This window comes from Anomalospiza imberbis, chromosome 1 (assembly GCF_031753505.1).
Source record: "Anomalospiza imberbis isolate Cuckoo-Finch-1a 21T00152 chromosome 1, ASM3175350v1, whole genome shotgun sequence".
NCBI classification, from domain to species: domain Eukaryota; kingdom Metazoa; phylum Chordata; class Aves; order Passeriformes; family Viduidae; genus Anomalospiza; species Anomalospiza imberbis.
The window spans coordinates 16530514-16543447 of NC_089681.1; the positions used below are offsets into that span (position 1 = coordinate 16530514).

The 12934-nt window shown below is 34.8% G+C and overlaps 1 protein-coding gene across 3 annotated transcripts in view; it reads left to right on the forward strand.

The window, feature by feature from the left end:
- The window catches only part of CSMD3 (CUB and Sushi multiple domains 3), a 586072-nt gene that overhangs the window by 345699 nt on the left and 227439 nt on the right, over positions 1-12934 (forward strand). For all 3 annotated transcript variants that reach the window (XM_068182735.1, XM_068182715.1, XM_068182726.1), the window contains one exon: positions 7097-7213. In XM_068182735.1, the coding sequence (XP_068038836.1) occupies positions 7097-7213 (117 nt within the window). The remainder of the gene's footprint in view (positions 1-7096; positions 7214-12934) is intronic.

A 12934-nucleotide genomic window follows, 5' to 3' on the forward strand; every position in this document is an offset into this window, starting at 1 on the left:
GGAACCCTATTCTACCCATTATATTAATTAATGTAGTAATCCCATCAAAAATTACAGGAAGATGAATGTAAAAGTTAGATATCTACTTAAGAGTGTAAAGTGCTCTTTATTACCTTCATCATAACATTAAACTGAATGCTAATAGGTAATTCTTATTCATTATTTGAATTAAAAATAAATATTGTCATTCCCCCAATCTTAATTTAATTAAGAAAATCAATAAATAGAATGAAAATAATTCAAGCAAGATAATAAATCAATAATGTTTATATTGGAAACTCCTAGATGTCCAAATGAATTCACAAATATGACTTATACAGTACATGAGGAACGTATTCAGGGAATAATGCAGAGGTGTTATGTCCTTTCTGTTGACATCTCTGAAATAAAAATAACAATTCCATCAAAACACAGCTGTTAAAAAACCTGCTTCAAATACTCAGTGAAGTAGAGGCTAGAATTAGAAATGGAGAGCATATCTGGTCTATGTAGATTTAAATGAGAAGGTCAAAATGCAAGTTTATATTGTGAGTAATCTAGGCTACACTAGTTTATATTAAATTAATCTCTTGTGTAATGTAACTCGAGTCCAAGGTTTATTTCTTGAAGCTGAGTATGTTAATTTGATGTCCATATACTTATTTATTTACCCCTACTGAACTACATCCCATTTTAAGATACATTACACTTTCTATAACTAGGGAAGACAAAGGCTGAAGTTACTTGGTCTGTGAAGCACAGTATAAAAGATTCAAACTCTAATTCACTGTTTCAATAATTTTAAAGTCTATTTGATATACCACTTTTATTATCCAATTGCACAATAAATGAAAATCATCTCAGAATTACATTTTTAGTTGGAAATTTGAGTCAATTAAAGAAATGAATGTAATGAGGCCTCTGTGTATGCACACATATATAATTGTATTTAGACTTATATATAGACAAACATATTTCCATATAAGTAGATTTTTCTTTTTTTTTCTGCAGTCCTTTCTAAACTAGCATATATTAATAGTCTTCTTTGATGATGCTTCAAATCTAAAGCTAATTGTTATTACTAATCAGTTATAATTGTGTGTTTTCTCTTCCCATTACTTCTGAAAACCAAATAGTTTTCAATTATGTGTACTTACAACAAATTGAACTTCTGAAAAAAAGTTGAATTTTTTTTTTCTGAAAGCTTTTCTTCTTCTTAAGAGTATTTTATCTTTCCTAAGAAAATTGAGATACATCATTTTATGTTAGTGTCTGAGTTTCAGGTGGTGATCTATGGGTAGTCTCTTGAAAAATCTTTACATAAGAAAATAATAGGTGATACCATTTGAAAATGTGAAAAATTCTAATTTCACAAATATCACCATTGTCAATCAGGCTAAAAAGTAAAACACTTTGTTTTGGTTTTTTTTTAATTAATTTCTATTGAACACTCTATGTTGAAATATGTCAAAAATGCATTTATATATATATCTGTATCTATTAATCTATACATATTTTCTCTTGATTTACTAAATATTTAATGCATTTTCTTCATATTTTCTGTTCTTTTTGGATATGGGGACTGTTATGATCTCATTTAAACCCAGACAATCAAAGAAAGTGAAGTCTCTGTGTATAAGCAGGAAAGAACTTTGAAGGTTCAAAATATACCCAAAAATTAGATAGAAACCAAATGAGGTTAGAGGCTGGTGCCAAAAAATTGATATGTTTTATTTAACAGTAAAAGAAGTAAAGGGAAGGAAGGAAGGAAGGAAGGAAGGAAGGAAGGAAGGAAGGAAGGAAGGAAGGAAGGAAGGAAGGAAGGAAGGAAGGAAGGAAGGAAGGAAGGAAGGAAGGAAGGAAGGAAGGAAGGAAGGAAGGAAGGAAGGAAGGAAGGAAGGAAGGAAGGAAGGAAGGAAGGAAGGAAGGAAGGAAGGAAGGAAGGAAGGAAGGAAGGAAGGAAGGAAGGAAGGAAGGAAGGAAGGAAGGAAGGAAGGAAGGAAGGAAGGAAGGGAGGAAGGGAGGAAGGAAAGGGAAAGGGAAAGGGAAAGGGAAAGGGAAAGGGAAAGGGAAAGGGAAAGGGAAAGGGAAAGGGAAAGGGAAGGAAAGGAAAGGAAAGGAAAGGAAAGGAAAGGAAAGGAAAGGAAAGGAAAGGAAAGGAAAGGAAAGGAAAGGAAAGGAAAGGAAAGGAAAGGAAAGGAAAGGAAAGGAAAGGAAAGGAAAGGAAAGGAAAGGAAAGGAAAGGAAAGGAAAGGAAAGGAAAGGAGGGAGGGGGGGGAGGGGGGGAAGGGAGGGAGGGAGCCACCACACACCGCTGCATGCCAAGCTGAAGAGTGCAGAATTCCGTGGGCTAATCTACTCTTTGGGCAGATGGGAACACCCTGTGCCTCCATTGCAGCCCACCAATTTGACACTGTCCCTTTGCAACACTGAGGGTCTGTTGCATCACCTCTGGCGCTCTGCTGCAGGGTCTGGGGACCCCTTTGGGGGGCCCTTTGATGGGCCGTGTCACCCCCTCTGCTGTGGATAAGTTTTTCCCTGGGTGAAGGACCCCTCAGCTGGGCTCCTCTGCACAGCGGAGGGTGGGTGGTCACTGCCTCTGACCAGAGGCTTTTCCAACACACAGCCAAAGCCTCTCCCCCACCCTTTGCTGTGAGGGTCTGTGAGAACATGGCAGCTGATAGCCCTGGGACTGTGGTCTCCACCCTGAAGGTACCAGGCTTGTGCTTTGTGAATGTCCCCAGCCAACCCTGAGCTGTTACTTCAACTTCTCTTCATCAGTGAACAGTGAAAGGCCTCTCAGAGCCCCGTTCAGGGTGTGGTGATCTTCTCTGCAGCTTTTGTAATTTAGTTTTAAAAGTCCTTCATGAAAATGTTTAAATCATAAACTATAATATTTCAATCATAAACTAGAATATTTCAGTCTCTGACAGGGACCCCCTTCCTCCCATATCCAGATTACTAGACATTTCATATCACTATACCCTTCATAACTTTGAGACTGACTTGTATCACATCAAAACAAACTAGTTTTAAATAGATAGTAAATTGTATTTGTAGATGTCAGGTGACAGCAAACATAATTAGTGGTTGTTGAATTTTCCTGATGGTTATAAAAAGCAAAATTTAAGAGTTTTCTGTGAATAACTGTTAAACTAGCTATACAGGATGATCCTGTGCAGGAAGAGAAAATACAAACTGACTTCCTACAGTAAAAATATAAACATGCTAAAACCTGAACAGAGGGCATGTGGGAATAAAATGGAAAACACAAACAAATACAAAAAAACCATGTCATTATCTAATGTGAAGTGTCCTAGAAATATGTTTCTGTAGCATAGCTGCTGTGACAAGACAGCTAAGTGCTTGCAATTGTTAATGCAGGGTCATAGAAATAGAAAACATATCTTATTGAAGTAGATTAAAAAAAAAAAACCTGTCTCATTACTGATCCAAAATCATAGATTCTTACACGGCTTGCTAGCCTTCCCAAGTGAGACCCCAAGAGGGAATACAACATAATGACAGTTTAGCAGAAGATCAAATGGGTAAAAATAGTCTATGAATAAATTTAGGCTGGAACTTATAAGGCTATTCCTAGTATTGTAAGATGATTTCCTATAACAGTTTTATAGTAGCATGAAATATGGTCTGAAATGGAAATTTGCTATGAATGACAAAAGTCAAGTTTTTTTATTAAAGTTATTAATGTATTTTTAGGATGAAGCATGGCCTGCATGTCTCCCACTGAGACATGAGTAGACCTGACTAAAGATTCTGAAATTATTTGGGCCAAAAATTATTTTCAAGATATATATTGGAACATTTTCTAAGCTAGGCTTGCTTGTTGTCACTTTTTTTTTTTTTTTGATTGATCATGTTACTGAGCAAAATGAATGCAGTTGCAACAAAACAGAGTGTAAATAATCAACCCAATATTGTAAGAATTTATTTCAGCAGAACATCTGAACCATGCTCCACTATTAAATTGGAATCCTCATTCATAGTTATCCAAAACTTGCTTCTTAAATTATTACATCATTTCTGATCACCACAGTGTATACTTCCAGATACCTATCTGTATTTCATATAGTCACTTTTATATTTTGTTCTCTTTACTTTTTGTTCTTTTATTCTTATCGTTGTTGTTGTTTTGTATTTTTAAAATTTTGTTTTTATTTTGATTCTCACTATTTGGAAAACAGTAATGTAGGCATGTCTTGATTCAACTTCTCTGATTGCATAAAAAATTTAATTAGTGTGTTAACATAATGTTCCATTTTTCACATTAGAAATCAAAAGTAGTGCTTCAGTTATTTTCTTAAGTACTCATTCTACTTTTACTCTTTCCTAGCTTCTATCTTGGTATAATCAGATAAAGTGAAGGAAACGTAGATTTTGGAAATACGTGTGTTTATCCTTTGCTGTTCTTATTTTTATGTGCTTCTGTTTTCCTTTGCACTCTGAAAAACAGTCAGATACTAGTAGTGATATTACATGCTTGGGCTGTTAGCCATCTTATCAGGACCAGTTGCACATCCACTATTTCAGATTTGTCAGTTTGGCTTTATTTTCTAAAAGGCTGCTCCCTTGATGCCTTTTTCTGCCATCTGCTAGCCTTCATAGACTTACACTGAAGGCCTGATGACATGCCATAGATGTTTTGTCACTATTTGCATTCCTGAAATGTTTTCCAAACACCCCCTGTAAAATAGATTATTTGGTCTATAGCCTATGATTATAAAAACTGACTGTATTTTTTTATTTAATGGATGAAGTAAATAGTTACCATCAGGAGCTCCAATAATATGCTGTCACAGCCTTGGCTGTATTTTGCTAATGTGTAAATATAGCAAGATCGGATGATAAGGTGGCAGTATTTGCCTTCACTGTCTCTTCATCAGAGAAGTTAGGAGGAAAATTAATATGGAAGGAGGTTATTTGCCTGTGGCAACACTGGAGAGATTGGGCAAATGTAGTCCTAGAATGTCTTATTTCAGCCTGTGGTACGGGATTTGCAAATTTCCATCTTACAATTAGGCCAACAAAGGCTAGAAAGTTGGCAGGAGAAGTAGCACATACAAAGCAATCATGAGGCTATCCAGACAAGTAAGCATGTTTAAAACAAAAAATATAGTTAGAATGACCAAACAAATTTTAGCTAGTCAAGATAGGACAGTCTTCATCCTAGTATATAGGATGAAATTCCATTTCTGATTTATAAAAAAAGTCTTATTAAATGTATACTTCTTTTAGTACCCTGAACACAATGATGATATGCAGTGCCATAACTGCATTATGAAAAACAATTGATCTTTATGAGAACATCCCACAGTGCTTCTGAAATGTCTGGAAAATGCATGTATTTCATTGACACAAGTGTCTGCTTAGGTACAGGGTGAGATTGAAGGTACATTCTGGATATTCTCTTGATTCCCTCTCTGTTGTGTCCTCAAATCAGTTATGAATTTACATCTACAAGCAGAAAATTGTGACATGTCCGTATATTCATTCTCAAATATACAACATTAACAGCAAAGGCATAATGAGTGTAACTTCAACCATTTACTCCATCAAAGTGTAGCAGAAAATGCCATAAACAGCATAAATATCAAGATATAGCAGAAGAAGCAGCATGATGCAGCAAATTACTAGCACATACTGAAAGGCCAAACTTCTCCCCCCTTTACGAGTCACGCTGTTGAGTGCTGCATGAGGAGTTGCTACAGATGTTACAGGAGGGGTAGGAGCAGGTTAAACAAGGTAGGGCAGGTGGGACAGCATCTCTTAGAAAGTTGGCATTGCTCCTCCAACCTTTGACAGGCATTGCTCCTCCAACTTTCTCTCACCCTCACTGCTGTGGCAGCAGGGTGGGAAGCACAGGCATGAGCAAGAAATAGTTGAGTGACCGCTTATAGAACAAGAAGAGGGTTTGATATTTGTATCAACTGGAGTTACAGACAAATAGCTGCCATTTACATCTCTCCAAAAGTACCTTTGAAGACCTTTAACATCTCCTAAAAATAAGAGAAGAATTTGGGTTTATTACTTTGGAAGGGCTGCTTTTATGGACAGCTGCAATCAACTGCTGGAACGGTCTAGATTATTTGACCTGTAACTTGTCACAATAGTTCACTGTTTTTGTTCTAAAATGTTTTCTGCAAAATAATTTTGGTAATGCATATAATGAGGCTAAGGAAAATAAAAGGAATAGATGCTTTCAACCTTGAGGAAAAACAAAATAGAACTACTCATTTGTTTTATAATTTGTTTTATAATTTTTTTTATAATGTATGCCCTTCTGAGATAATCTATATTCAGAGAACTCTGATGTAATAACTTGGTACTGAACTTTAATAAATGTTATTGATATATGATAATTCTAAAATGCAAGACTCTTCCTTGCTAAAAATTCCTTGATTAATGTTGTATTTCAAAAACCCTGAAACAGAAAATCATTGAGCTGTATATTTTTGCCAGTGTTCTAATGACTAAATTTTTGTATTTTGTATTAATTCAAGCTGTAATTTAATTATTGTATTTCTCAATTACCAATTACTTTTAAAGTTGCTAATGAAACTATAGAAATGCTTATTCTTATATTGGAATCTGTCATTAGCACTATCATAGATATAAACACATAACTAATAATAATAATAGTATTCACAAAACCATGTCAACCTTCCTTGCACAAATATTTTAAGTAAATAATTCTTCAATAGCCACGATCCACCATTTTGACTCTCCAGCCTTGGCTTCTGTTTAAGTGATATTGTCTGGCTCTCTATCATCTGCCTTCATCTCTCTGCTGAATTTAACAGTTTTCACAGAGGCTCCAGAAACCTAAAAAAACAGCTAATGAAACTTGATTTTGATTTTCTTATGCATATTAAACACAAATTAATTAAGAATTTTAGCATTTCTTTTTTGTATGAAAATGGCCTGTAGTCATAACTGAAATTGCTACATCATTTGAGTAGCTACTTTTAAGTAATTTTAAAGGCAGAAATTTTTAGGTTTATTTTTTCACATTTTCTCTTATCTGTATGGTTTATGTTATTATTATTATTATTATTGTTATTGTTATTGTTATTGTTATTAATTTCTTTGTTTCTAGCTTTATGTGGTGGAGATGTTAGAGGACCTAGTGGAACAATTTTATCCCCCGGTTATCCTGACCTATATCCAAATTCACTGAATTGCACGTGGACTGTGGATGTTACCCATGGAAAAGGTAAATAAATCCTTTTCTCTTTTTCCACTTTTTTTTTTTTTTTATCTATAAGCCCAGTATTCTCTTCTCTAGAAGGAGACCTAGGTTAGTACCAAAGCACTTGGATTTGCATTGCTGATTTTTGGGTTTGTTTCATTTTCTTGTAGTAATTCCTAGAATCTCAGAACTGGACTAGGCCCTTATACTTCCCACAGAATGAAAAGTCAGTGAGAAACAATTATATAATGGCTGATCACAGAAGCTGAAGGACAAAAGGCTTTTAAAGAAGAGGTGGTTATTTCTTGAAGTTAGATTTCAGGAAAAAGATGTAAAGCTGATTTTAACTCTTCTCTGAGAGGTTAAATAATGCTTAGGACACAAATGGAAGCTGGTATTTCCAGGGAGCAAAGTTCCCTAGAAATAATGTGTTCTAGTTGCTTTCAAATAAAGGTTTTGGTACTAGATGAGCTGGATCATACTTTTAGGTTTTTGTTGGTATTTTATATTAAATTTGAGAGTGACTCTTTTACTATTGGTGGAAAGAGCTAGAGAGGTATAAGACAATGTTAAGGGAAGGAGACAGAAATAGATGTCATAAGAGAAATTGAATACTAAGAGAATAAGCTGGTAAGAACACAAAAAGGACAATTATATTGTAACACTGGAAAGAACACAGAAAAAGAAATGAAAAGCAGAAAAATGAAGGCAAGTTCAATTCTGAATTTCATCAATGTTCTCTGTTAGGGCATGAAAAATGTGACAAAGTATGCTGATGATGTATTCCTCTAAGAAAGAGTTATTGATAACGTAAAAATAAGACTTCAGACACAGGGAATTGTGCTGATCTGTGATCCCCTTACTCTATTTCGTACAAGTAGTGTGATAGTTTCTCATCAAGACGTTAAATCACTCTGACTGGTTTTCCCACTTTAAACTCCTTAAAGCATTAAAGTGGTAAAGAGTGTCTCTCAAAATTATTGCTCCAGCTTTTCCATACTCTCTCTTATTACCAAGTGATGCCTTTGTGTCAGTGTAATTTGATTCTAAATATCCACAATGAAAAAGCCTCCTGAACCTACTGATGCTACACCACATGCTACATTTGCCTTTGTTACCTCTAGGTATGATACATGGCTTTTGGAGTTGTGGGAATATAAGAGACTGTGTATCTTTTGCTCTTCTGGATAAGCAAGAAAGACAAATAGAAAGTGCAAAGAAACTGTTAGACCTGTAGTCATTTATCTTGCAATCTGTCTGAGAAGTCATTGGATAACAGCACAAGCTTTATAATCTGAGAATTGAAGGCAAGTAGCAGAGATGGATAAGGGTTTAGCTTCATGGAGTAATACATGACAGAAAATTATGCAAATTCTACAGTAAAAATGAGGTCAGTTTAAGCTACATTTTTAAGGATTCTTGAAAGACATTTTATTAACACTATCCGTTCTCTTAAATTAAAAATAAGATTATGAAGAAAAGTACTTGGGAAGTTTTGTGAAGTTTTGGTTTTTTTTTTTTTTTTTTTTTAATTTCCTTTTTGGAAAATGAAGCACCTTTTTTGTGATTTATATTTTTCTTAGAACTTCATCTAGAGAAATACTTAAAATTTTGGATAAATAAAAGCTGAAATTCTTGATGTTACAATATTTTACATGAACCTGTTGAGAAAATCCACTATATATAATGAGACTCCTGAGAAAATAAATTTGCAGAAATAAAATATACAGGGGAAGACATACAAATACAATACAATACAATAGTACAAATATGCATATTTATAAGCACATATACACTGATACATATATACACACATATTTATAGGCTCACATTCTTGTTTGATTCAATGTCGTGCAATGTTACAGTCTTGGGGCAAAGTAGCTGGAAAGCTGCTCAGTGGAGAAAGACCTGAGCATGCTGGTTGACAGCTGCTGAACATGATCCAGCAGTAAGCCCAGGTGGCTAAGAAGGCCAAAGGCATCCTGGCCTGTATCAGAAATGGTGTGGCCAGCAGGACCAGGGCAGTGATTGTATCTCTGTACTCAGCATTGGTGGTCCTGTGTCCAGTTCTGGGTACTTCAGTACAAGAAAGACATTGAGGTGCTGGAGCATGTCCAAAGATTGGACATTACGAGAAAATTTCTTCATGGAAGGAGTTATCAGTCATTGAAACAGGCTGCCCAGGGAAGTGTCATCCCTGGAGCTATTTAAAAAACATGGTGATGTAGCACTTAAGGACATGGTTTAGTTGTGGACTTGGTAGTGCTGGATTAGTGGTTGGACTCAATGATCATAGAGGTCTTATCCAAACTAAATGACTTATGATTCTGTAATTTTTATATTGTTGTATGGAAATGTTATTTAGAAAAAAAATTAAGCATTAATGCAATGTCACAATTTGACTTGCTGCTCAAAGAGCTGCTGGAAAAAGTGTAGAGTGGGTTTGCTCTGGATAGGAAATAGTGTGTGAAATCGTCATATTTTGTACTTGTTGGCAAAAGGCTATTAATTCCTTAAGCTCTTCCTGATGTACTGCATGAGGAAGATAGCTGTCCTTTTATGATAATAAGTCACAAGCTTACTCAATTTAAATTTCTAACAGTTAAGTTGTATGTCACAGCGAACTAGTAAATTAGGACACTTCTGTATTTATTGGAAAAATGCATGTATCTTCAGGATATGAGTCACTGTACCTTGAAAAGGTATCTAAATCAGATGGAATGAACTATCCTCTGAAGGTACCTGTTCATCTCCATCCATCATGTAATGTCCAGTGGGTTAATATAGTCCCCAGTTGAAGTGTCTGTGGGGAGACTGAGTGACTAAGGTTTACATAGTTACCATTTAGAAAAATTAATCCCATACATATAAATGGGTTATTTTAATGAGAGGGAGAAATAAACTTTGTTCTGGATATCTCATTTTCTGCTCTATTTTATGGCTAGTATAATTTCAACTTCAGAAACCCAAGGAGTATCTTCTACTGGCTACTAACTAGTGAGATGGTTTTAACTTTAGATTATTTGGGCCTTTTTTCTACAAAGTTTTGTGGTTTCATGTCAGATTGCCAATAAAAAGTATATAACTCATAGCTCCAGAATGCTGTGAGGTAATTTCTAATACACATATCTTTATGTTATAACTTCATACTGCTATTAAATAAAAATAGGTAATTAAATGCATATATTTTGTTATGATGTATATTTTATGTCTGTATATGTTGAATTGCTAGGAAAAACAGTTTCTGTGTTTATATATACTGTTTTAAATAACAATATTGCAATATAAATATATGTGGTTTTAATTTTACTCTTCAAGTGGACCTAATTTTTATAATTAATTTTTCATTTGTGTTCTTGTGGACCAGCATTATGATTCTTGAGTTTCTTTTACAACTTGATATAATTTTCTTTCATATTTTTTAATTTATTAACTAGAGAATTGAACATTTATCTTAAATATAGTTAATATGTCTATTAATTACTATTATGAAGAGAAAAGGAAGCACCAATTGACAGTAATTATTGCACTTTGTCTGTGACTAGAATGCAATTTAAATATATGGAGAAATGAAATTTGTAGAGTATCAGTGGTATGTTTCAAAAGTTCTATTATGAGATCAGTTAATTAACCCATCCCCCAACAGTCTGGATTGTAACACAGAAAAGGAACATTTTACAATGGGATGTCTTCCTATCTTCATTTCAAATTTTAAATATTCCCCTTATAAAGAAAGGTGCATGTGAGGCAGAATGAGAAGGAATCTACCTGAACATATCTTTTAAAATTCTTCCCTGGAGAAGACACAATCTGTCACACAGCACTTATTAATGTGATTAGAATATTTTCTGAAGAAAACCAAATTGTACAGCTACTGCTGTAATATACCTTGGGGTTTTGCTAAGAAATGTCATGGCAATCTGGAAAATTGATTGAAACATTCCCTTGAGTTAAACCTTGAGTGTGATGTTTGAACAATACTCAGTGAAGCTCAACTATGATTCACAGGAATTTCATTATTTTGGGTTACTGCCATAACATTTTCTTCGGCATTTCTGAATTTGTTGTTTCAGTATACATGCATGCATAAAAAAGGCCAAAATTAAATTGGAGTGCAGTCAATGCAAAAAATATGAGCTGAAATTCAGTCTTATTTTGTATATATATCACACGGGTTTTTTTAAGAGCTCTTTTCATGTGAAATAAACACTACATCCAATATTAACTAAGTTTAAAAAAAACACAGACATTTAAGAATTTATTAATTCCAAAGCTAAATTTATATACATTAGTTCAAAAGATATGCAACCCAATCTCAATTCCAGAATTCTATGTGTGATTTTTACCAATTTATTTTCACAAAAGCTGGGAGAATAACTAGAATGATCAAAATAGATGAATGGCTTTGTTAATGTAATTAGCAAACGAAGAATTTTTAAAAGCAAGAATAATTTTTTTTAATTATTTATTTTTACCATAAGCATAAAATAAAATCTCATCCACTAATTTCTATATCAGTGCTACTAAGCAAGAATGTATTTTTCTAGATTCAGAGGGAGTATGCGATATGCGTAGAGTTTTAAGAAAAGAAGGAGGTATCTACTTGAAAAAGCTGAATGGTTCTCCAGTGTCTTTAAAGGGAAGTAAAATATAGAGGTCTCCAAGATCCAAGGTTTTTCTCTGATTGCTTCCATCTGTAAGTCCAGCTGATGGCAAGACTAAGAATGTATTCCAAAGATGCCACTATGTATGGCTGTTCACACAGATTAACAAGGATAGAGGCAAATGTCTTATTGGTCCACATAGAAACACCAGCAGCACTGAAACAGACATGAACACCACAGGCAACCAAATCCTATATCTCCATCCAGGCTGGGGGGAAAAGGAGTCTGTTAGAAGTGGCACTCATACATGCATGTGCTCCCCCAACCTTCCATACTGTGACCCAGAAGCTGGACTCCAGGTTCTACTCCTACTAGGTTCTGCTTGGGCTGTGACCAATGGCCCTTTTTCCAGTTGTCCTCTGATCTCATCCTGCTCCCCAGACAGTCCATACTAATGTTCACTAATGGTCATCCGTGTGCTCACTCTCTGGACAGGAGAGGCATTTGCACACTAGTCAGGAGTAGAGTTTTAAAATAATAGAGGAGAGGTTGCACTGGTTAGGTGCACTGGTTAGGTTAGGTGAAGGGATTAGAGAGCCTTAACTCTCTCTCTTTTCTGACACATTTTTCACTCTTACCTGGCATGATCCCTTCTCTTGTCTTCTTTGTCCCAAAACATCTCACGAAATGTTTTATGGTCTCTAACTACCATTTAAAAAAAACCTCATCTTCAGTTTTACTTGATCTCACAAATTCCCTCAAGTACTCCAGAGTAAATTTCAAATTTTCACGAGACCCAAGATAAAATTCCCCCATTATCATCAATTACTAAGATGTAACTGCTTTAAGATTACAGTAACACATTTAATTTACCATCAGACAGGAACATAAGAATTCTGGTCTTTGTTAGTAACTCCACTTAATCCTGCTCATTAAAGCTTATGTGTGTGTGTATACCATTCATTACTTCTCTTGTTTCCTGTCTTTGCTTCCTATACTGAAAAGTCCTTTACCAGGTTCATAAACCAAGTGTCCTTGCATTCCAGATACCCATACAAGCTGTATTTCTTAGGTGTGATTGAGTTGTATTAACATGAATGTTTAATGCTACTCAGGCAACCTCAGAAATATTATAAACAAA